This window comes from Mustelus asterias, chromosome 9 (genome assembly GCF_964213995.1).
Source record: "Mustelus asterias chromosome 9, sMusAst1.hap1.1, whole genome shotgun sequence".
NCBI classification, from domain to species: domain Eukaryota; kingdom Metazoa; phylum Chordata; class Chondrichthyes; order Carcharhiniformes; family Triakidae; genus Mustelus; species Mustelus asterias.
The window spans coordinates 9,949,992-9,976,319 of record NC_135809.1 but is presented as its reverse complement, the minus strand read 5'-3'; the positions used below and the strand labels follow the sequence as shown (position 1 = coordinate 9,976,319).

At 46.1% G+C, this 26,328-nt stretch overlaps 2 protein-coding genes across 6 annotated transcripts in view; both read right to left on the bottom strand.

Moving 5' to 3' along the window:
- LOC144498487 (host cell factor 1-like) overlaps window positions 1-26,328 on the bottom strand; it is a 467,986-nt gene that overhangs the window by 261,149 nt on the left and 180,509 nt on the right. The gene's annotated exons all lie outside the window — the stretch shown is intronic.
- Window positions 14,400-26,328, bottom strand: part of LOC144498482 (thioredoxin reductase 1, cytoplasmic-like) — a 37,350-nt gene continuing 25,421 nt past the window's right edge. For 4 of the 5 annotated variants that reach the window (XM_078219666.1, XM_078219667.1, XM_078219668.1 and 1 more), the window contains exons 10-14: window positions 24,793-24,949; window positions 22,784-22,891; window positions 22,597-22,692; window positions 22,111-22,245; window positions 14,400-16,362 (exon numbers count right to left, since the gene is read on the bottom strand). In XM_078219666.1, coding sequence (XP_078075792.1) covers window positions 16,300-16,362; window positions 22,111-22,245; window positions 22,597-22,692; window positions 22,784-22,891; window positions 24,793-24,949 — 559 coding nt within the window. In that variant the 3' untranslated portion in view covers window positions 14,400-16,299. The remainder of the gene's footprint in view (window positions 16,363-22,110; window positions 22,246-22,596; window positions 22,693-22,783; window positions 22,892-24,792; window positions 24,950-26,328) is intronic. The other variant, XM_078219670.1, reaches the window with a different exon arrangement.

Here is a 26,328-nt window from a genome sequence, read left to right as displayed (position 1 = left end):
TCAGCCATGATCTTATTGAATGGCGGGGCAGGCTTGAGGGGCTAGATGGCCTACTCCTGTTCCTATTTCTTATGTTCTTATGTTCTTAGAATTCCAGAGATTCACCACCCTCTGCCAGAAGAAATTTCCACACACCTCAGTTTCAAATGACTGGACCTTTATCTTGTACAAGACTCCCCCACTGGTGAAAACATCTCACCATCGACCCTGACAAGCTTAAAGCCATGCCAACAACTGTTGTCAAGGCCCCAACTTCTAGAATTCTCTCCCTGAACCTCTCTGCCCCTCTTCCTTCCTTTTAAGGCGTTTCTTTAAACCTGCTTCTTTGACAGTGCTTTTGGTCATCTGCCTTAATATCTCCTTACATAACTCACATTTCTGTAAACCGCATGCAACGGTTGCCACATTGAAGGTGCTGGAATAAAGAACAAAGAAAAGTACAGCCCAGGAACAGGCCCTTCGGCCCTCCAAGCCCGTGTCGATCATGATGCCCTAACTAAACGAAAAAAAACCTTCTGCCCTTACTCGGTCCGTATCCCTCTATTCCCTCCCTGTACCCATCCAGAAGCCTCTTAAATGTTGTTAATGTGCCCGCTTCCATCACCTCCCCCGGTAGCGCATTCCAGGCACCCACCATTCTCTGTGTGAAAAACTTCCCCCGCACATCTCCCTTAAACTTTCCCCCTCACACCGTGTACCTGTGCCCCCTTGTAACTGAACTTCCACCCTGTAAAAAAGCCTCTGGCTATCCATCCTGTCTACGCCTCTCGTAATTGTGTAGACCTCTATCAGATCTCCCTTCAGCCTCTGTCTTTCCAGTGAAAACAATCCTAGTTTATTCAATCTCTCCTCATAGCCAACACCCTCAAGACCAGGCAACATCCTGGTGAACCTTCTTTGCACTCTCTCCAAATCTTTCTCATCTCATAGAAACCCTACAGCACAGAAAGAGGCCATTCGACCCATTGAGTCTGCACCGACCACAATCCCACTGAGGCCCTACCCCCATATCCCTACATATTTTACCCACTAATCCCTCTAACCTACGCATCTCAGGACACTAAGGGCAATTTTAGCATGGCCAATCAACCTAACCCGCACATCTTTGGACTGTGGGAGGAAAGCGGAGCACCCGGAGGAAACCCATGCAGACACGGGGAGAATGTGCAAACTCCACACAGACAGTGACCCAAGCCAGGAATCGAACCCAGATCCCTGGAGCTGTGAAGCAGCAGTGCTAACCACTGTGCTACCGTGCCGCCTTTCACGTCCTTCTGGTAGTGTGGCGACCGGAACTGCACACAATACTCCAAATGAGACCTAACCAAAGTTTTATATGATGTGGAGATGCCAGCATTGGACTGGGGTGGGCACAGTAAGAAGTCTCACAACATTAAGTTAAAGTCCAACAGGTTTATTTGGAATCACGAGCTTTCGGAGCGCTGCTCCGTCCTCAGGTGAGTGGAGAGTTGGGTTCACAAACACGGCATATAGAGACACAATTGCAAGATAATTGTTGGAATGCGAATCTTTACAGGTAATCAAGTCTTTACAGATACAGACAGTGTGAGTGGAGAGAGGGTTAATCACAGGTTAAAGAGATGTGTATTGTCTCCAGCCAGGACAGTTAGTGAGATTTTGCAAGCCCAGGCAAGTCGTGGGGGTTACAGATAGTGTGACATGAACCCAAGATCCCAGTTGAGGCCGTCCTCATGTGTGCGGAACTTGGCTATCAGTCTCTGCTCAGCGACTCTGCGTTGTCGTGTGTCGTGAAGGCCGCCTTGGAGAACGCTTACCCAAAGATCCAAGGCTGAACGCCTTTGACTGCTGAAGTGTTCCCCGACTGGAAGGGAACACTCCTGCCTGGTGATTGTCGCGCAGTGTCCATTTATCTGTTGTCGTAGCGTCTGCATGGTCTCCCCAATGTACCATGCCTCGGGACAGCCTTTCCTGCAGCGTATCAGGTAGACAACGTTGGCCGAGTTGCATGAGTATGTACTGTGCATCTGTTGGGTGGTGTTCTCACGTGTGATGGTGGTATCCGTGTCGATGATCCAGCACACCTTGCAGAGATTGCCATGGGAGGGTTGTGTGGTGTCGTGGTCACTGTTCTCCTGAAGGGTGGGTAGTTTGCTGCGGACAATGGTCTGTTTGAGGTTGCGCGGATGTTTGAAGGCAAGTAGTTTTATATAGCCTTACAAGGTTTTATATAGCTGCAACATGATTTGCCAACTCTTGTACACAAATCCTACAGAAATGCAAGTTGTTGTTGAATCACTGGACGAACCGGGGCCTCAGTTTTAGAGTAATTTATCCAGTAATAGAGGGAGAATTTCTCTGTCCACTCGAGCTGCAATCAGAAACTGTATTGTTTGGTGTTTCTCTGCAGTTACAGAGTAATTTCCCCCCAGATTTCCTGCCAGACAGCTGTTCTGTTCACTCATTGGGGCTTCTAAAATTACTCCTTGTTATTTTAGATTTCAATCAGAGAAATCACACGCAGTACATTATGATTCAAACAATATAACATCTGTGCCACCTTGTCACAGGCCCTTCTCTCATTAGTAATTTATGAACCTCAATGTACTTGTTCTATTTTGATCAGGAAACTAAAGCTATTCACACTGCGGTGATCAGAAACACGAAGAAGCAGCTTCATTTATTTACTGCAGCTGTAAATGTGACAAGACTGAATTTATTCTAAGTAGACAGTGAATAGGAAACAATGCAAATATTCAACCAATTTACTCAGTTATATTATAAACAGCTGTCAAAGTATTTTCAACATTATTCAGAGTAGCCTTGTGCTGTCGTGTACACACACACACACGCACACACAGGCACGCACACGCACACACACACACTCATGCATATGTGCACACACACTGATGCACACACACTGACACACTCACGCACATGTGTTCACACACTTACACACACACACAGTAGTTGATGCTGCAAAGATAATTGACACACACACACATGTATACACACACTGACACACACATACATTGACACACACACACGTGTTCACACACTGACACACACACACATACACTGACACACTCACGCACATGCACACACACATTGACACACCCACATACATGTGTACACACACTTACACACACACACGCTGACACACACACACATGCACACACACACTGACACACACACACATGCACACACACACTGACACACATACACTGACACACTCATGCACATGCATACACACACTGACACACACACTGACACACTCATGCACACACATACACTGACACACTCACGCACATGCACACACACATTGACACACCCACATACATGTGTACACACACTTACACACACACACGCTGACACACACACACATGCACACACACACTGACACACACACACATGCACACACACACTGACACACATACACTGACACACTCATGCACATGCATACACACACTGACACACACACTGACACACTCATGCACACACATACACTGACACACTCACGCACATGCATACACACACTGACACACACACACACACACTGACACACACACTGACACACACACACACACACTGACACACACACTGACACACACACACACACACACTGACACACACACTGACACAATCATGCATATGCGCACACACACTGACACACTCACGCACACACACTGACACGCACACACATACACTGACACATTCACATGCACATGCACACCTACACTGACACACTCACTCATGCATATACACTCACACATCAACACACCTCCATATCCTTAACAATACAATTAACATACTAATGACATGCACACATGCACATTCATACGCACCCACACATTTATACGTACTCACACACAAGCAAATATGCACGTACGCTCACACTCACAGACACATTCACACTTATATTCACACATACTCGTGCATAAACACACCTACACTCACACAGGTTCACATATACACATGCACAAAGACACACATGCCCACACTCATATATACCTATCCCAAATACACACGTGGTCACATGCACACACATACATACACACACACACACATCCACAAAGACACACATGCTAACACATTCACATATGCACAAAAATACACTCGCATGCTCAAACACACATGCTCAAACACACATGCTCACACAAACATACATATGCACGCTCACAGTCCTCACCCAGTCACAGACGCTCGCACACAATCACGTTCATATGTACGTGTATGAGCACCAAATGAAAATGGATCCCACCAATGGTACTAATTGTGTGTAAGTGGGACGCCTTTTTGCCAAACTGTTGCGCTTTCAGCTTCATTCACACCTGAAACTACAGGCCCAATTCCCACCAATTTCCCCCCCAATTAGATTGGCGTAACTGCCCATTAATAAAAGAGAAAAAAAAAGTCACAGCAGTGCAGTCAAAAGGAAAGCATTAGTGAATCTGTCGAGAGTAATCGCTGCCTGTTGCTGCCCTCAGGTTGTTGTGAATGACGCAGGGACCCGGGTTCGATTCCCAGCTCAGCTCACTGTCTGTGCGGAGTCTGCACGTTCTCCCCGTGTCTGCGTGGGTTTCCTCCGGGTGCTCCAGTTTCCTCCCACAGTCTGAAAGACGCGCTGGTTAGGGTGCATTGGCCGTGCTAAATTCTCCTTCAGTGTAACCCGAACAGGTGCCAGAGTGTGGCGACTGGGGGATTTTCACAGTAACTTAATTGCAGTGTTAATGTTAATACTTGTGACGATAGATAGACAGACAGACAGACAGACACTGATAGATAGATTATCTATCTATCTATCTATCTATCTAACAGTTCACTGCACTCTGTGGAGCTGTGAAGTCCAGGCTCACAGTAGTTGATGCTGCAAAGATAATTGATACATCACGCTCCGAACAAACCCAGACATTGACTTCCTTTCGTGGAAACAAATCATTCCTAAATCAGCCGTGGAGATCTTAAACTTTCTAAGCAACTGTGGAATTCAATACTTGAGCATTTATTACTCGGAGTTACTGGAAGACAGAAAATGCTTGCAATTACAACCCCGTCTAAAATCCAAAGCTGTACTGAAAATTCTTTACTTTTCGAGGTGAGAACGTAGCAGTATGATCTCTTTTTTGATTTGATTTATTATTGTCACATGTATTAACGTACAGTGAAAAGTATTGTTTCTTGTGCGCTATACAGACAAAGCATACCGTTCATAGAGAAGGAAAGGAGAGGGTGCAGAATGTAGTGTTACAGTCATAGCTAGGGTGTAGAGAAAGATCAACTTAATGCGAGGTAGGTCCATTCAAAGGTCTGACAGCAGCAGCAGGGAAGGAGCTGTTCTTGAGTCGGTTGGTACGTGACCTCAGACTTTTGTAACTTTTTCCCGACGGAAGAAGGTGGAAGAGAGAATGTCCGGGGTGCGTGGGGTCTTTAACTACGCTGCCTGCTTTTCCGAGGCAGCGGGAAGTGTAGACAGAGTCAGTGGATGGGAGGCTGGTTAGACTGATGGACTGGGCGTCGTTCACAACCCCTTGTAGTTTATTACAGTCTTGAACAGAGCAGAATTTCTCCATAATGTCCAGTCAGAGTGTCAAGCTCTGACTGAAAACCAACATGTGTCTCCCCAGATTCACTGCCGAGTTTTCAGACCAGATTGTGAGCCACTCTGACAAAGACAATTGGTGGGGGTGGGGGGTGGGGGGGGGGGGGGGGGGGTGGCTATGGAGGGCAGGGTTTACGCCGTCTGTATTGTGGGGAGGGGGCCCGATAGAGGCAGCAAGGCCCGCAGAGATCAGAACGCCATCTTTAAAGGGCACCCCCGATCAGCACTGAGGAATAACTCCCCCAACGTCCTTCCCGACCTTCCCCCGCCCCACCACGAAGGTATCAGGAGCACCCCCCCACCCCCCCAGCACAATTATTAGGGGGTCGCCCCCCTCCCCCACCCTGCTGACACAATCATCAGGACTCTCCCACTCACTACAAGCACCACGGGAGCCGCTACTCCCCCACCCCCATCACTGCCATGTATTCTCCCTCCCTTCAAAGGCCTCGGAGCTCTAACCCCTCCACCACACATAATGGAAACCCCCTCCCCAGCTGGGCTCCCCAGAGGACTCACCAATGGCACTGCCCCGGCACAAGTTGGCACTTCCTGGCTGGCACAGGTTGGCACTGCCAGGCCAGGACTGCCAGATTGGCACTACCAAATACAACTTTTGGTTTGGAGCATGAATGCGTTAATGACACTTTTGTGCCAATCCCTGTAGGTGTTACTCCTGGACAGGAAGGTCCCAGAATGGAAACACAGCTCAGAAGACAGTAACATTGTACTTTGTTTATTAAAAAATGTGGAGGAACAGAGTCACAGGGCTGTCACCAAAAGAGAAAATGCTGGAAAATCTCAGCAGGTCTGGCAGCCTCTGTAAGGAGAGAAAAGAGCTGACGTTTTGAATCCTGATGCCCTTTGCTAACTAGTTTTTAACAAGAATAAGACACCTACTAAACAAAAAAAGTTTGATTATAATACAATATTCCTCCACTCTCCCTTTTCTCCACAAATCTACACAGATTTCAAGAATAACATCCCACTCTAAAACTAAATGGGCAATGCCACTCAATCGATCTTCCATGCACTTCTCCTCAAATTCTCCCCTGACGGTTGTCACGTGAGTGCTTCCAAACTCCACTCTCAAAAAGACGTGCTTTAAAATCTTCTTTCAAACAATGTTTTCCATCAGCTATTTGCATAAAGGATCCACCTCCGGGTTTTCCAACTATCCTTTCAAACAAAGCTTCCCCTCCATCATTTTAACAAGGATCTGCCTCCAGGTTTTCTAATTCTCCTTTCAGCTGCTCTTGAGATTTCTGGCACTTGCTTCCAGTTAAAACTCAACTCAAAAAAGGCCTTTTCCCTAAAAGTGCCACTGGTTGCTTAGCAACATGGCACTCTCCCTCCTCCAAGATTGTTTAGTTTATACGTCGTAGACCTCGCACCACGATAGAAACACAGGTTGAACTGAAACCAAAACTCCTAACGCCTCGGTTATAATTAATCTAATTAGAGTTTTACCCTCTCTTACACAAAAACACTAAATTAAACCCACTCTACTTTCCTGGCACTTTCTCAAGAGCTTTTGTTTTAAAGGCGCAATTACCACACAGTGATTTTGAAGCTGAAAAATATGTGTTCCTTACAAGGGGGGCACGGTGGCACAGTGGTTAGCACTGCTGCCTCACAACGTCAGGGCCCCCGGGTTCGATTCTCGGCTTGGGTCACTGTCTGTGCAGAGTCTCCCCGTGTCTGCGTGGGTTTCCTCCGGGTGCTCCGGTTTCCTCACACGGTCCAAAAGGCATACTGGTTAGGTGCATTGGCCATGCTAAATTCTTCCTCAGTGTACCCGAACAGGCACAAGAGTGTGGCTACTAGGGGGAATTTTCGCAATAATTTCATTGCAGTGTTAATGTAAGTCTACTTGTGACACTAATAAATAAACTTTAAACAAAAACCTGGGAACTTAAGCAAGGTTGTTCATGACGCATTGAAATTAATTGCTTACAATCACCTCTCAGGGATGTTGAATATTTATCAGTGCAAGCACATTTACCTCTGCTACTGAGACTCACACTCAATGTATAAATCTGTCTCCACCACACTCTCAGACAGTGCATTTCAGATCCTAACCACTCGCTGTGTGAATCTATCTCCACCACACTCTCAGACAGTGCATTCCAGATCCTAACCACTCGCAGTGTGAATCTGTCTCCACCACACTCTCAGACAGTGCATTCCAGATCCTAACCACTCGCTGTGTGAATCTGTCTCCGCCACACTCTCAGACAGTGCATTCCAGATCCTAACCACTCACTGTGCGAATCTGTCTCCACCACACTCTCAGACAGTGCATTCCAGATCCTAACCACTCGCTGTGTGAATCTGTCTCCACCACACTCTCAGACAGTGCATTCCAGAGAGGGAGTGCAGTGAAGGTTTACCAGGCTGATTCCTGGGATGGCAGGTCTGTCATGTGAGGGCAGACTCATTCGGTTAGGATTATCTTCATTGAGGTTTAGAAGATTGAGACTTATAAAATTCTAACAGGGTTAGACAAGGTAGATTCAGAAAGAATGTTCCCAATGGTGGGGGAGTCCAGAACTAGGGGTCACAGTTTGAGGAAAGGGGGTAAACCTTTTAGAACTGAGGTGAGGAGAAATTTCTTCACCCAGAGAACCAAAGAAAATTACAGCTCAGAAACAGGCCTTTTGGCCCTTCTTGTCTGTGCCGAACCATTTTATGCCTAGTCCCACTGACCTGCACTTGGACCCAGAGGGTGGTGAATGTGTGAAATTCACTACCACAGAAAGTAGTTGAGACCAAAACGTGTGATTTCAAGAAAAAATTAGATATCGCTCTTGGGGCTAAAGGGATCAAGGGATATGGGGGGGAAGGGGGGGATCAGGATATTGAATTTGATGATCAGCCATGATCAAAATGAATGGCGTAGCAGGCTCAAAGGGCCAAATAGCCTCCGCACGCTTCTAGTTTCTATGTTTTTATATTTCTCCTCCCTAAGATGAACAGCCCCAATTTCTCCAGTCTATCCACATACCTGAACTTCCTGATCCCATGATTCATTCGTGTAAATCATTTTTGGACGCTTTCTAATGCCCTGACATCTCTCTGGAAATGCGGTGCCCTGAACTGTACACCATTCTGCAAAGGTGAGGCCCAATGTTTCCAAACATTGATTTGATTTGATTTATTATTGTCACATGCATTAACATACATGGGGCTGGATACTTAAGGCTAGCCTTTCGTATCTATACAGTGAAGTTTTTAAAAAATTTGTTCTGAAAGTGTGGGCATCGCTGGCAAGGCCAGCATTTATTGCCCATCCCGGATTGTCCTTGAGAAATGCTGATCAGTACTTTCTTAAATCTAATCCAATCTCGGTGCTGCTCGGAAGTTCCAGGATTTTCACCCAGCAACAGTGATGGAACAGTGATACAGTTCCAAGTCACAATGGTGTGTGGCTTGGAAGGGAACATTCAGGCGGTGGTGTTCCCCTGCATCTGCTGCCCTTATCCCTCCAGGTGGTGGAGGCTGACAGGTTTTGGAAGGTGCTGTCAAAGGAGCCTTGATGAGTTGCTACAGTACATCTTGTCGCTGGTACACACTGCTGCCACTGTGCATTGGTGGCGGAGGGAGTGAGCGTTTAACACGCTGAATGAGGCCAGGTTACTTTGTCCTGGATGGTGTCAAGTTTCTTGAGTGTTGTTGGAGCTACACACATCCGGGCAATTGGAGAGTATTCCATCACACTCCTGACTTCTAAATGGTGGACAGGCTTTGGGGAGTCAGGAGGTGAGTTACTCGCCACAGGATTCCCAGCCTCTGACCTGCTCTTGTAGCCACAGTATTTATTTGTCTGGTCCAGTTCAGCTTCTGGTCAGTGGTAACTCCCAGGCAAGTGATGGTGTAACCATCACTGCATTTCCCCACTGTAAACATCCTTGGGGTTACATTGACCAGAAACTCAACTGGACTCACCACATAAATACAGTGGCTACAAGAGCAGGTCAGAGGCTAGAAATACTGCGGCGAGTAACTCACCTCCTGACTCCCCAAAGCCTATCCACCATCTACAAGGCACAAGTCAGGAGTGTGATGGAATACTCCCAACTTGCCTGGATGGGTGCAGCTCCAACAACACTCAAGAAGCTTGACACCATCCAGGACAAAGTAGCCCGCTGGCACCACATCTACAAACATCCACTCTCTCCACCACCGACACTCAGTAGCAGCAGTGTGTACTATCTACAAGATACACTGTAGCAATTCACCAAAGCTCCTTAGATAGCACATTCCAAACACTTCCATCTAGAAGGACAAGGGCAGCAGATACATGGACACACCACCACCTGCAAGTTCCCCTCCAAGCCACTCACCATCCTGACTTGGAAATATATCGCCGTTCCTTTGCAGTCACTGGGTCAAAATCTTGGAATTCCCTCCCTAATGGCATTGTGGGTCAACTCACAGCATGTGGACTGCAGAGATTCAAGAAGGCAGCTCCTTCTCAGGGGCAACTAGGGATGGGCAATAAATGCTGTAAGAGTTTTAACAACACCAGGTTAAAGTCCAACAGGTTTATTTGGTAGCAAATGTCATTAGCTTTCGGAGCGCTGCTCCTTCGTCAGATGGAGTGGATATCTGCTCATAAACAAGGCATACAGAGACACAAACTCAAGGTACAGAATACTGATTAGAATGCGAATCTTTACAGTTAATCAAGTCTTAAAGATACAGACAATGTGAGTGGAGAGAGCATTAGGCACAGGTTAAAGAAATGTGTATTGTCGCCAGACAGGACAGCCAGTGAGATTCTGCAGGTCCAGGCAAACTGTGGGGGTTACCGATAGTGTGACATGAACCCAAGATCCCGGTTGAGGCCGTCCTCATGTGTGCGGAACTTGGCTATCAGTTTCTGCTCAGCGACTCGGCGCTGTCGTGTGTCGTGAAGGCCATCTTGGAGAACGCTTACCTGAAGATCAGAGGCTGAATGCCCGTGACCGCTGAAGTGCTCCCCCACAGGAAAAGAACAGTCTTGCCTGGTGATTGCCAAGCGGTGTTCATTCATCCGCTGTCATAGCATCTAATAAATGCTGGCCAGCCAGTGACACCCATGTCCCATGAATGAAGTAAAAAAAAGTGGGGCAAGCAAAGAGAGAGAGCTTAGTTAGCCTCATTGTTGCCCTGATTTGAACCCCTTAATGGGGTTCTTGAATATCCTGTGTGAGAGAGATGGCAGCAACAAGGTCAGGGGGATTGTGTACAGGGTATTAGCTTGCAAATTTTGTTTACCATAGTCTCACCAATGAAAGCATTTTCGAAGGAGGCAGTTCCTTATTTTTTAACTCACACTTCTGTGGCCGGGTAGAATAAAGCCATTGAGCGTACGAAACTCAACATAATGTGACACTTAATTTGCAATGATAATGTTCATATCTTTGGTCCTGTTTTGGGGTTAAGGGGTTGAATATTTTACTTTGACAAAATATAGAATAATAAGGACATCAAAAAGATGTCCAATTTTAACATGTTAATTTATTAAACAGATTCATGGCATTTTCCATTCTATTGCATTGAATGTTTTTTTTAATTGAGGCCAATTCAGTTACACAAATAAGCCAATTAAGCCTTTCTATTGCTTTAGATAACTTTTTGTGCAATTATTCATTTATTAATATTCATTACTGAAGCCCAATTTCTATTCCAGAATCAACGGATGTCTAATAAATAACTTTTATTAATGTTGGCCAGTTAATATTCATGTTGGCACTAACTGCATATTTATATTCACCAAGGAAATTGACTTCATTTTGGAATAAATGTGAAAGCTTTAACATGGATAGCACTTTGAGATATATTTCTATATTAATAGACTGAAATTCTTCAATATAGCTCATATTTCTTGAAAATGTTGCACTTCCCATGATAGTTGGTTCATTTTCCATTTCCCAGCACAGAAAATCTAATAATGTGAAATATTAATATGTCTGGCAACAGAACTGATGACCCTCACTCACTCACACCAGTGTCGGAAATCATCAAGAGCTTCTGGTTTCAACCTGTTCCGGTCCCCCCACACCGACGCTATAGTTAAGAAAACCCACCAACACCTCTAGTTTCTCAGGAGGCTAATTTGACATGTCCACTACAACTCTCAACAATTTCTACAGATGGATCTTAGAAAGCACCCTTTTCCGAGGTATCACAGTTTGGTTTGGCTCCTGCTCTAAAACTGCAAGAAATTATAAAGGGTTGTAAACATAGCCCAGTCCATCGCACAAAGCAGCCTCCCATCCATTGACTCCGTCTACACTTCCCGCTGCCTCGAAAGCAGACAGCTTAATCGAGGACACAACGTACCTCGGACTAACTCTCTTCCACGTTCTTCTGTCAGGAAAAGGACACAAAAGTCTGCAATCACGTACCAACTGACTCTCGAGTGGCATGGTGGCACAGTGGTTAGCACTGCTGCCTCACAGCACTAGGGACTCAGGTTCAATTCCTGGCTTGGGTCACTTTGTGTGGAGTCTGCACGTTCTCCCAGTCTCTGCATGGGTGTCCTCCGGGTGCTCTGATTTCCTCCCACAGTCCGAAAAACATGTTGGTTAGGTGCATTGGCTGTGCAAAATTCTCCCTCAGTGTACTCAAACAGGCGCCTAGGGGATTTTCACAGCAACTTCATTGCAGTGTCAATGTAAGCCTACTTGTGACACTAATAAATAAACTTTAAAGAAAGAACAGCTTCTTCCCTGCTGCCATTACACTTTTGAATGGTCCTATCAGACATTAAGCTGGGTTGGGATTCCACGACTCCCATGGCAGGCCGGCCAGGAAAATTCCTGATCTTTCTCTTCAACCTATCTGTAACTGTAACACTATATCCTGCACCCTCTCCCCTATGTACTCTATGAACAGTATGCTTTTGTCTAACATCTCAAGAGTATCCCAATACATGTGACAATAATAAAATCAATCACTCACCTGAGAGCGGACCCTCACTATGTACTCTCACTCACTGATCCTAATGCGGACTCTCACTCACTGATCTCAGTCTGACCCTCGCTCACCCGGTGTTGACCCTCAGTACGGACCCTCACTCACTGATCTCAGTGCTCGGTCCAAGGTCTTACTAACTCAAGAGAGAGGGAACAATAGAAGGGGAAGTAAATCTCATTTTTCAGAAAGTGATTCACATTTAATTCTATTATTTATTCCACTTACTCTGCGAATGTTCTGGGGACCTGGGTTCGAATCCCGCCACAGCAGATGGTGGAATTTGAATTCAGTAAAAAATATCTGAAATTAAGAATCTGCTGATGACCATGAAACCATTGTCGGAAAAACCCATCTGGTTCACTCATGTCCTTTAGGGGCATTACCTGGTCTGGCCGACATGTGACTCCAGAGCCACAGCAATGTGGTCGACTCTCAACTGCCCTCAGGCAACTAGGGATGGGCAATAAATGCTGGCCAGCCAGTGACACCCATGTCCCACGAATGAATATTAAAAAAAGGCATTAAATATCGCTAGATCCCGTGCTCTCAGTACACACAGTTGCCCAAAGTTTGTGAGCCAACACAAGCATCACTATTTACAATTTATACAGTCTTGGGGATCCGCTCTGTCCTGCCCCTTGAGATTATTGCTTATTATCGGACATGTGTTCAGACAAGAATGCACTCAGGGACATACCGTCTTACACTTTAGTGTGTCGGGAAAAAGATACAAAAGTCTGAGATCACGTACCAACCGACTCAAGAACAGCTTCTTCTCTGCTGCCATCAGACTTTTGAATGGATCTACCTCACACTACGTCGATCTTTCTCTACACCCTAGCTATGACTGTAACACTACATTCTGCACTCTCTCCTCTCCTTCTGTGTACCCTATACCTTGTCTGTATAGCACGTAAGAAACAATACTTTTCATTGTATACTAATACATGTGACAATAAATCAAACTATTGGATTCCAAGCCCATTGCAGATAGAATGAGGAACTGTGTTCCTGTGGGCATTCGTGTGTTTTACGCTCAATCCATTTACGATTTGCCTTAATCAAATTGTACCCTGGGGCCCCAAGCGAGACTAATCGGATAGTTCTTCCAAAGCGCTAGCACAGGCATGATGGGCCCCAATAGCTTGTGTGCTGGAAGACCCTCTGACCACAGCCTCTCCTGAGGCCCAGACTCACCCACAGGTTAAATACCCTTCTTACACTCAAGATAAATGGAGATACTTATGCTCCGACCCCAGATATTTAAATCCTGTATAATAAAGCCAAAATAATGCAGATGGAAATCTGGAACAACAGAAAATTCTGGGAAGAATTCAGAAGTCTAGCGGTGGTGAGGGGGGGGGGGGGGGGGGGGGTGAGATGTGCCACTCTCCCAGAAATACCTTGCTGTGTTTCACACATGGAGGATTGCAGTTACTACTGCAACTTGTCTGAGGAAGCAAACCGTGATGTAATTTCTTCTTCCGAGGGTAGTGAATCTGTGGAATTCTTTACCGCAGAGACTGGGATGTTAGGCATATTCAAGGCCGAGATGGAAGTCAGCAAGGGAAATCAAGGGTTTTGGGGATAAGGTGGGAAAGTTGAGAAATATCCCATCAGGTCAGTTTGGACCTCAATGAATGAATGGCAGAGCAGACTTGATGGGCCGAATGGCTGCCATGTCTTAATCTTAAAACGGTGGCCTGTGATAATGACCAAAAAAAGGAAAAGAGAGGCTGTAGGTTCAATGTCAGGTGTCCACTGTATCCTTCACCTGTCAGTGGTTTACCATTCCAGCGAAGGCAATGGTCGTAGTTTCCAGTGTCTCATTCACAATAAAACACAGTACAAGTTTACAGCATGAGATTTTTTTTAATATGCAGGATCATGTCCATTCTTTCAAACAGCACATCAGGAACATTTATAAATTATATGCATGAATATGGAACACAGAGACAGATGTAAAATCAAAGCCAATGAAGCAAAAGAATTGGATACAATTTCTTTGTGAAAAATGGTGGACAAAGTCAATCACTCTTTCAAAAATACAGCTGTTGACATTTGAATAATTTAACACTTCTACTGGCAAATTTTGTATAAATACAGTATTAATTCATCACCATCGGAGGGTTAAAATTCTTGTAGACTTGAATGCTGCAGATGGGCTCAAGTTACTACAATAAGGTCAATGTTCCTTTCTCAAGGTGTAACCTGTACTCCCTTACACAACATACATTGGTTGACAGATTTGTGCACTTCTAGAACAGTTAAACACCAGTATTAAGACTACTCCAATGCTTGAAACTGTGATGACTGCAAAAATCCAAAGGCTTGTCCAGTGCATGAGTTAGGAACATTAATGGGTAGGGTTCAACTTTTCTTAAGAGTTCCCCCATAAGTTGTGATAAGACAGTTTGGGATGAAACGGAACCTAGGTTGCAATTGTACTCAATGGCCACAGAATCTCTCTTTGCTCCAAGCTTTTTTCACCCCATGACTGAGGAATTAAAACCTGAGACCTCAAGTCAGAGCCCATGCCAACAGCAGCATTGGAGCAAAGCAGTTTTCTATCATCACATCATAAAAGTTGCTGTTTAAAGGCCAAAGCCTGAAGAATCCTAGGGCAAAGGAGTGATACCAGATTCACAGAGTTTGTTCGAGATTTACACTTTAGCAGTGCGTGAACAAAATCTATTACTTGCACAACACCCAAAGCAGCACCAATCTCAATCTTCCAACTCAGCCCTGTAGAACCCATCATCTTATTTTAGAAAGCAGGGGTTTGCTGGAATATGAACTTATGCAATTTTTATTCCAGTGAAAATAAAAAGCAACAGGAGTCTGGTATGTTTAAAAAAGTCTACAAACAGGGAACAGCATTGCAAGAATCTTCACCCTAGATTCCAACGATAGCAGGAATGTCTCAGGGAAGTGATGTCTTTAGGAATGACCCATCTCGCCAAGAAGTCTTAATGCCCAATGTCTGAAGTTATTGGAGATGGAGTGAGTGTTACAGCGGATTGTGAATTGATAACTTGTTGCACACTCACCTCAGCCCAACTGAGGGGGTGGGGGGGAACTGCATGAACCCAACTGAGAGGGGGGCACGAACCAGGCCAACTAATTTCCCCCCTCCCCAAGACAAATTTCAGCCCCCCTTGCACCAAATGCAAAGTTTAAAGAGAAGCAGAAAAAATATATTTCACTTTAATATTAAACACAATATGCAAAAAATAAATCGCACACGCAAACCTCAAGGAAGTGAACAGACGGTGAAAGAATAGAGGAAACACTCTGGTGGAAAAACCCAAAATGGAATCATAAAAAAAGTTCTCTTCTCATTTTGACCGGTTGTGTGAGTGAGTTCTCCAGTGATAGTGGAAGCCCTTGACGTCTGGAATTTGCTGGACTGTGCTTGCAGTTTTTTTCCATCGCAGCCTTCCATTTGAACATGGTTCCAGGCCGGGACTTCATGAAAGCATCAGGGCGATGCCTCCTGCAGCTCAGCAGCTCGTTTCGGTGGACAGGTTAAAAACCCTGCCGCTGCACTAGTTACCCAATGGTCACATTCGCCTCTCCCTACAGCAGACCGACCTCCCTCAAAACGCTGGTGTTAAACGTGAGGAAGTGAAGTGTCGGAGTACGGGATCAATGGGGGATTTCCCCACCTGCCCCGCCCCGATCGATCTGACTGCGTTATTCGAGGAGACAAAGCGATCCATTATGGCAACCGTAGCAACAGCAGGGATTTAACCTCAGCAGCCGGATTGCTGGACGCTCTGTCCAGACTGCTTAGTGACTGAGAGAGTGGTAAATATCTGAAGAAAAAAAAAAGAAATTCCATCTTTAATAGCTATCCTTCATGAAAAAACAAATCTGGTCTAGTTTTAATAAGAACAAAGAAATTTACAGCACCGGAACAGGCCCTTCGGCCCTCCAAGCCTGCACCGACCATGCTGCCCCTGTGAACTAAAACCCTCTACCATTCCGGGGACCATATCCCTCTATTCCCATCCTATTCATGTATTTGTCAAGACGCCCCTTAAAAGTTGCTATCATATCTGCTTCCATTACCTCCCCCGGCAGCAAGTTCCAGGCACCCACCACCCTCTGTAAAAAAAAAAACTTGCCTCGCACATCTCCTTTAAACCTTGCCCTTCGCACCTTAAATCTCTGTCCCCTAGTAATTGGCTCTTCCACCCTAGGAAAAAGCTTCTGACTATCCACTCTGTCCATGCCCCTCATAATCTTGTAGACTTCTATCAGGTGGTAAGCACTGCTGCCTCAGTGCCAGGGACTAAGGTTCGATTCCCGATCTGGGTCAGTGTGTGGAGTTTTCACGTTCTCCCCATGTCTGCGAGGGTTTCCTCCCACAGTCCAAAGATGTGCGGGTTAGGTTGATTGGCCATGCTAAATTTCCCTTTAGTGTCAGGGGGATTAGCAGTGTAAATACTTGGGGTTACGGGGATAGTGCCTGGGTGGGATTATTGTTGTTGCAGGCTCGATGGGCCAAATGGCCTCCTTCTGCACTGTAGGGATTCTACGATTCTGTGTGCAGGGCACGATTTCAAAATTTGCAGATAAGATCGGAAGCATTGTCAACTGTAAATGGAGCAGAAATAAGGGTAGATATACTGATCAGTTGAGCAGATGAAGTTCAACTTGGTCATTCAATTTTAGCAGGAAGGATGTGGAGACACAATGTAAAATAAAAAAGGAGGAACAAAGGGACTATGTACACAAGTCATTGAAGTTGGCAGGGCATATTAAGAGAAGTTAATAAAGCCTAGGTTTGACTAATAGGGGAATTTGAGTACAAGGGTAACGAGGTCATGTTGAACTTGTTCAAGGTGTATGATGTATGTGAACAGGTGGGATAGAAACCATGTTTGGCGGGTCGAAGGGCCTGTTCCTGTGCTGTATTGATCATTGAGGCACTAGTTATGCCTCATCTGGTGTACTGCATCCAGTTCTGGGCACCATACTTGAAGGAGGATGTGAAGACATTGGAGGGGATATTCACAAGAATGATTCCAGGGATTTAACAACTGTAGCTACGAGGGTAGATTGGAGAGATGGATCTCTTTCTCCGAGAGAAAAGAAGGCAGAGAAGACTTGATTGAGGTATTTGAGGCTCTGAGGGGGTTAGGACAGGGCAAGTAGTGAGAAATTAGTCCCTCTCAAGAGGGCACAGATTCAAAATAATGGACAAAGAAGTTGAGAGGAAAACTATTTTCACCCAGAGGATGATTGGAAACTTCAAGGAGGGCAGTGGAGGCACGTTTGATCAAAGGTATTTAAAACAGATTTGGATTGTTATCTGAAAAGAACACGCAGGGGAGTGGGACTAGGTAGAATGGTCTTTCAGTAAGCCAGTCCAGACTCGATAGTCCAAATGGCCTCCTTCTGTATTGTAAAGATTAGAACCCTACAATGCAGGAGGTGGCCATTTGGCCCATCGAGTCTGCACCAGCCACAATCCCACCCAGAACCTATCCCCATGTATTTAGCCTAGCAAGTCCCCCTGACACTAAGGGGCAATTTAGCATGGCCAATCAACCTTACCCGCACATCTTTGGACTGTGGGAAGAAACCGGAGCACCTGGAGGAAACCCACGCAGACACGGGGAGAACGCGCAGACTCCACACAGACAGTGACCCAAGCCGGGAATTGAACCCGGGTCCCTGGCGCTGTGAGGCAGCAGTGCTAACCACTGTGCCGCCCTGTACTATTTTCACATCAAACCCTCGCCTCATTTCCGACAGGATTTCCAACCATTCAAACTGAACAGAGCAGTGCTATTTAAAAAAAAAAGAAAAAGAGTGAGACACATGGAATTATCTTTGAAAAGATGGGTCGGCCTTTTGAAGGTACGGGCTGAAAGAAGAACACACAAAAAAAAAGGATTCTTCAAAGTAAAACTCCTCCACAAAAAAAAAGAGGAATCCAAGAATTAATTCATCCAAAAGGGAAAGGATTAAACATCAAATGGGGATAATTAGCCAAAACTGTTCACCGTAACATGGAACAGAAGATAAAGGTTTTGGTACCTCACAGCATGAACCTCACTTCAAGTGGATGAGGCAAATCCTGTTAATTGAATTATTATAATTCTCATCAAAACAGCATACGCAGATCTCCTGCGAGCTTTTCACGTACAAATATCGGATCCAAGTCAGCTAATTATGTCACAACAAAGGGCAATGAGATGCTACAGCCAGACTTGTTTTCCAAAACATAAAAGGTGCTTTGAATTATAATACTGGAGTATTTTTATTTATTTATTTTTTTTTACAGGCTTACTTGGGCAATGTTTAATTTTTTTTTAAACCTATCCACTATCTGCCTGACAGTCACAATAACACAATTGTGCTTCAAAAATAATATTTGAGAACATGAAAGAGATGAAAATGGTGTCCTTTTGAAAATCAGTTGGTGCTGAAATAGCTGCCCATTGTTAATCACAATATGTAGTCTTGTATTAATGAGCAACACTGCGTCTGTCAATTGTATGGGGTGGCACAGCGCCAAGGACCCAGGTTCAATTCCCAGCTTGGGGTCACTGCCTGTGCGGATTTTGCACCTTCTCCCCGTGTCTGCGTGGGTTTCCTCCGGGTGCTTTGGTTTCCTCCCACAGTCCGAAAGACGTGCTGGTTAGGTTCATTGGCCATGCTATCATGGGTAGCACAGTGGTTAGCACCGCTGCCTCACAATGCCAGGGACCCAAGTTAGAATCCTAGCTTGGGTCACTGTCTGTGTGGAGTCTGCATGTTCTCCCAGTGTCTGCATGGGTTTCCTCCAGGTGCTCCGGTTTCCTCCCACAGTCTAAAAGACATACTGGTTAGGTGCATTGGCCGTGCTAAATTCTCCCTCCGTGTACCCAAACAGGCGCTGGAGCGTGGCGACTAGGGGATTTTCACAGTAACTTCACTGCAGTGTTAATGTAAGCCTACTTGTACACTAATAAATAAATTTTGAACTTGGAACTTGCAGTTTTATAAACTACACTCAGATTAAAGAATTTATAATTTTACTATTCAAGAAACCTCTTCTGGCTCATCTGTTACTCATTTTTGCCATCTGAATTCCAGATACCTCGATACTCTATCAACCTTAGTCTTGAAGGCTGTATCCCTTTATATCCAAAGTGTGTTCTGGATTTCCACTACGGAGTTCACTCTCAAAAGGCCCAGGTCAAATGATATCCCTTTGTTCTTGATTCCCTCAACTGGGGAACTAGATTTCCCCCAAATCTACCCAAATGAATCAGAATCCCAGCAGTGGAGAAGAAGCCATTCGGCCCATTGAGTCTACACTGACTCACGGAGCGGGATTTTCCAGCCGCGCTCGCCCCAAGGTCAATTAACCTTTCCATGACCCGTGACAGGCAGGAAAATTCTATCCAGAGTATCTGCCCAGGTCCTTTCCCCATGACCCCACACAATAATCATGGCTAATACATCTAACCTACACATCTTTGGACACCAAGGGACAATTTAGCATGACCAATCCACCCAACATGCACATCTTTAACTGTGGGAGGAAACACGCATGCACGGGGAGAATGTGCAAACTCCACACAGATAGTCACCCAAGGCGGGAATCGAACCCGGGTCCCTGGAGCTGCGAGGCAGCAGTGCTAACCACTGTGCCGCCCTGAATTCCTATCATATTAAGCATTTGTTAGATCATCTGACAATCCACTACAATGTACTGGATGTAATTTAAATGTGGATTACAGGGTCAAAGGTAGGGTTCTGAAGACTGTGGAGGAACAGAGAGATCTTGGGGTCCATATCCACAGATCTCTAAAGGTTGCCACTCAAGTGGATAGAGCTGTGAAGAAGGCCTACAGTGTGTTAGCTTTTATTAACAGGGGGTTGGAGTTTAAGAGCCGTGGGGTTATGCTGCAACTGTACAGGACCTCGGTGAGACCACATTTGGAATATTGTGTGCAGTTCTGGTCACCTCACTATAAGAAGGATGTGGAAGCGCTGGAAAGAGTGCAGAGGAGATTTACCAGGATGCTGCCTGGTTTGGAGGGTAGGTCTTATGAGGAAAGGTTGAGGGAGCTAGGGCTATTCTCTCTGGAGCGGAGGAGGCTGAGGGGAGACTTAATAGAGGTTTATAAAATGATGAAGGGGATAGATAGAGTGAACGTTCAAAGACTATTTCCTCGGGTGGATGGAGCTATTACAAGGGGGCATAACTATAGGGTTCGTGGTGGGAGATATAGGAAGGATATCAGAGGTAGGTTCTTTACGCAGAGAGTGGTTGGGGTGTGGAATGGACTGCCTGCAGTGATAGTGGAGTCAGACACTTTAGGAACATTTAAGCGGTTATTGGATAGGCACATGGAGCACACCAGGATGATAGGGAGTGGGATAGCTTGATCTTGGTTTCAGATAAAGCTCGGCACAACATCGTGGGCCAAAGGGCCTGTTCTGTGCTGTACTGTTCTATGTTCTATGCTGATACCCCGAGATAGAATTTTCCCCTTAAAATGTCACTTACCTCATCTAATAGGCTTCTGACCACCTGTTCCAATATGTCCTTTCGTGTCCCTCCAATCCTGCGAAACACCCTGGAGATGTTTTGCGATGGTACAAGATGGCATACGGAAACAAGCTTTGCTAATGGGCTCCACACAACAAAATTCCTCCTTCAAGTACCATGCAAGTGAGTTGGCAACCATGGACTGGTCCATGATGATGCTTGGTAAAGTACTGCAGTGGCTGCCATTGCTTTCTGCAGTGGGGCTGATCAGGATTCCACTGCCTGCCATCAGGCATGTCAGGAAGACTTAGCTCGATTATGCCACATTATGAACAGTTAGTAGTCTCACAACACCAGGTTAAAGTCCGACAGGTTTATTTGGTAGCACCTGTTGGACTTTAACTTGGTGTTGAAAGACTACTTACTGTTCCCTACCCCAGTCCAACGCCGGCAACTCCACATTATGAACACAACCTTGGGTGGCACAGTGGTTAGCAATTCCTGGCTTGGGTCACTGTCTGTGGGGAGACTGCACGTTCTCCCCGTGTCTGCATGGGTTTCCTCCCACAGTCTGAAAGATGTGCTGGTTAGGTGGATTGGCCATGCCAAATTCTCCCTCCGGTGTACCTGAGCAGGTGCCGGAGTGTGGCGACTGGGGGATTTTCACTATAACTTCCTTGCAGTGTTAATGCAAGCCTCCTTGTGACTAATAATCTTCAAAAACTTTAAACCTTCCATGGCCATCAGTGGAACTTCCAGCCCAGTAAGAAGTCTCACAACACAAGGTTAAAGTCCAACAGGATTATTTGGTAGCACGAGCTTTCGGAGCGCTTACAAGGGGGCTTAGCGCTCCGAAAGCTCGTGCTACCAAATAATCCTGTTGGACTTTAATCTGGTGTTGTGAGACTTCTTACTGTGCCCCACCCCAGTCCAACGCCGACATCTCCACATCATTCCAGCCGAGAGATGGTGACAATAGCCACTGTGCCACAAGTCCTTCACCCTTAACAAAAGTACATGATTAAAAATCAACGTGCTCAAATATCTGAAAGCAATGAGAGTTTAGTACCTCTGCACAGGCTGGGTGGATTCCTATTGTGCTGTCCAACTGCTCCTTGGTCATGCCACATTTTATTGCAGCTCCAAACCCCTGAGTGATTTCTCCCGCGTTCGGACCCAACACGTGGAAACCTATCACCCGATTCTGAAAAGGGAAGACGCGCTCCGATTAAAATGACAGAGAAAAATCAACCCCCCCCAAGATGCCCGTTTCTCTTCCCCTACATAAGAGTCGGCAGAAACAAGACCACCCACACAGGGCTGTGAACCCAGGAAATGTTGGGAGACACACCCCCACCTACCACCACCTTACTCACCCTTTCCTTAAGGGGCATCAGGTGTGGCTCAGGGGGAAGCACTCTCACTTCTTGAGTCAGAAGTGTCGTGGGTTCAAATCCCCCAAAAGAGGCAGGTTTACTCCACTGCAGTCTGTCAAAATCAACTTACAGCTCGCGCTGGAAAACAGACCCAGAAAGTAGCCGTTCGAGATACGTACTTGATCTTGCTTGTTGCAGATGACCTTGGCATAACACTTGTTGTTATCCCTTGATGGAATAGTCCACTCCAGGGGCCAAAAGTAACTGTGGTAGGTCTGAAAACGTGAAAAAAAGAGTTGGAATGATTTAGAATTGCCAGAGAAAAAGAAAAGCAACATTTTTCACTTTTAGGATTTGGTGACTAACCTCCACGTTCTCCGCGCCATATTTTTCCAGAGCGCTCTCTTCGGAATAACCACAGGCTCCATATTCCAAGGGAGTAAAGACGGTGGTGGGTACGTTTATATAGTCACACTGTCCAAATGTTATAACCAGAAAGAAAGAGTTAATACCAGTGCAACATCCAGACTCCAAACCTGTGCACATATCTATTCTCATGGGCATTCTGCATTGCTGTTTACAGCAATAATTTGCATTTACATAGTGCCTTTAACATCCCAGACAAAATGATACAAGGTAACCAAAAGCTTGGTCAAAGGAATATATTGAAAGCAGCACCTTATAAATTGAGAGTTTAGGAGGGAATTTCTGAACTTGGCCTGGGCAGTCGATGCAGCCAATATAAATGGCAGAATCATAGAATCCCCTACAGTACAGAAGGAGGCCATTTGGCCCATTGAGTCTGCACCCACAACAATCCCAACCAGGCTCTATCCCTGTAATCCCACATCCCCTGACACTAAAGGAGCAATTTAGCATGGCCAATCAACCTAACCCACAACACATCTTTGGACTGTGGGAGGAAACCCACGCAGACACAGGGAGAAGGTGCAAACTCCACACAAGCTAGGAATTGAACCTGGGTCCCTGCCGCAGCAGTGCTAACCACTGTGCCACCGTGCTGCCCCGGGTCCCTGCCACTGTGCCGCGGCAGTGCTAACCACTGTGCCACCGTGCTGCCCCGGGTCCCTGCCACTGTGCCGCAGCAGTGCTAACCACTGTGCCACCGTGCTGCCCCGGGTCCCTGCCACTGTGCCGCGGCAGTGCTAACCACTGTGCCACCGTGCTGCCCCGGGTCCCTGCCACTGTGCCGCAGCAGTGCTGTGCCACCGTTATCCATTTATGGGCAACATATTGGACTTAAGGGCCACCTGAAGGTCCCATTTATTCTCAGGATAGCCAGTCTAGTAACTGATTAAACCAAATCCAAGTGGACTATTGATATTTGACAGATCACATTCTGCAATTCCATCCAGGTTTCATTTTTAAAACAACTTGGCTGGATCCAGTTCATGTTCTGGTCAATGAAACCCCCCAGAATGTTGATAGAGGGGGACTCAGCGATGGTAATGCCAATTGAATGTCAAGAGGTGGTGGCTAGATTCTTGTCTTGTTGGAGATGGTCATTGCCTGGCACTTGTGTGGCATAAATATTATTTGCCATTCTTTATATAACTTTGCAGCTATATTAAACCTTGGTTAGGCCGCATTTTCAGTATTATGTTCAGTTCTGGTCACCACACTACCAGAAGGACATGGAAGCTTTGGAGAGAGCGCAAAGAAGGTTCACCAGGATGTTGCCTGGTCTCGAGGGTGTCGGCTATGAGGAGAGATTGAATAAACGGGGATTGTTTTCACTGGAAACTCAGCGGCTATGGGGAGACCTGATAGAGGTCTACAAAATTATGAGAGGCAGGGTGGATAGTCAGAGGCTTTTTCCAAGGGTTGGAAGCGTCAATTAAGAGGGGGGCACAGGTTCAAGGGGGAAAGTTTGTGGGAGATGTGCGGGGGAAATTATTCACGCAGAGAGTGTTGGGTGCCTGGAACGCGCTGCCAGAGGAGGTGGTGGAAACAGGCACATTAGCAACATTTAAGAGGCTTCTGGATGGGTCCATGAATAGGGAGGGAATAGAGGGATACAGACAGAGTAAGGGCAGGTTTTCTTTTAAAAAGTTTAGTTAGGGCTTCATGATATGCATGGGCTTGGAGGGCCGAAGGGCCTATTCCTGAGCTGCACTGTTTTGTTCATCAGTCCAAGCCCGAGTGTTGTTCAGGTCTTGCTGCATAAAGGGCACAGACTTCCTTATAACGAGTGGTAAATGGTGCTGAACAACAGTGAACGCTTCTGACCCTCTGATGGAAGGAAGGAACTTCCTTCTACCCCAAAAAGCACCGATTTGGAGAAGCATCATTGCGGCCTTTAAGCAGCGCTGGATTGCTGTAAGAAACCAGTAATTACAATTTAGGGTTTGTACCTTGACTGAAGATCCTCCATAAAGCCTCGCGGCAAGTAAGCGACCAGCTTGGACCGCCACCGGAGTGAGCTGCAACTTGCCCTCTAGGATGTCTCCAATGGCATAAATGTAGGGCACGTTTGTTTGTTCCACATCATTGACTGGAATCTTACCAGACCTAAAAATACAATAAAAAGACAACTTTAAAATAAAGGAAACACTCACCTGGTCTGCAGCGTCTGTGGAGAAAACGGGTCATTGTTGGAAAGCACCCTGGCCAGACAGCATAAGAGCAGGCCATTCAGCCCACTGTGCCTGCTGTACCATTCAAAATGATCATGGTGGATCATCCACAATGGCTTTACCTCTTCCCCCCACCCCACCGCCCTCACACTATCCCTATATCTCCCTCCTGAGCGACAGTGGTTAGCACTTCTGCCTCACAGCACCAGGGACCTGGGTTTGATTCCTGGCTTGGGTCACTGTCTGTGTGGAGTTTGCACGTTCTCCCCGTGTCTGCGTGGGTTTCCTCCGGGTGCTCTGGTTTCCTCCCACACTCCGAAAGATGTGCTGGTTAGGTGGATTGGCCATGCTAATTGACCCTTAGGTGTCAGGGGAACTAGCTGGGGTAAATGCATGGGGTTATGGGAATAGGGCCTGGGTGGGATTATGGTCAGTGCAGGCTCGGTGGGCCGAATGGCCGCCTTCAGCACTGTAGGATTCTATGATTCTATAAGTATTACAATATTTAGAAATCTCTACATCTCGGCTTTAAACACTGACTGCACTTGCACAATCCTCTGGGGTAAAAAAAACTCCAAAAGATTCATAACCCGAGCAAGAGATTTCTACTCAATTCTCAGTCCTAAGTAGCTTCCCCCTCATTGTGAAATTGTGCCCCCTGGTTCTACACTCCTCAATCATCTTGCCTGCATCTATCCTGTCTATTCCTTCAAGTATTTTGTAGTTTTCAATGCCATCACCTCTCATTCAGAGAATACAGATCCAGTTTGCCCAATCTCTCTTCATAAGATAGTCCCACCATCCCCAGAACAAGTCCGGTGAACATTTGGTACGCTCCCTCTATGGCAATAATATCCCTTGAGGCAAGGGGACCAGAACTGCACATACTCCAGGTGCAGTCTAACCCTGGGGCGACACAGTGACAGTGGTTAACACTGCTGCCTCAGTGGCAGGGACCTGGGTTCGATTCCTGGGTTGGGTCACTGTTTGGGCAGAGTCTGCACGTTCTCCCCGTGTCTGCGTGGGTTTCTTCCCACAGTCTGAAAGACATGCTGGTTAGGTGCATTGGCCATGCTAAATTCTCCCTCAGTGTCCCAAAACAGGTGCTGGAGTGTGGCGAGTAGGGGATTTTTCACAGTAACTTCATTGCAGTGTTAATGTAAGCCCACTATATGACAGAAACAAGACCTCAGTGCTCCTGTACTCAAAGCCTCTTGTGAAGAAGGCTAACATTTCATTAGTCTTCCTAATAGCTTGCTGCATCGGCACGTTAGCTTTCAGGGACTTATTGATAAGGACATCCAGGTCCCTTTT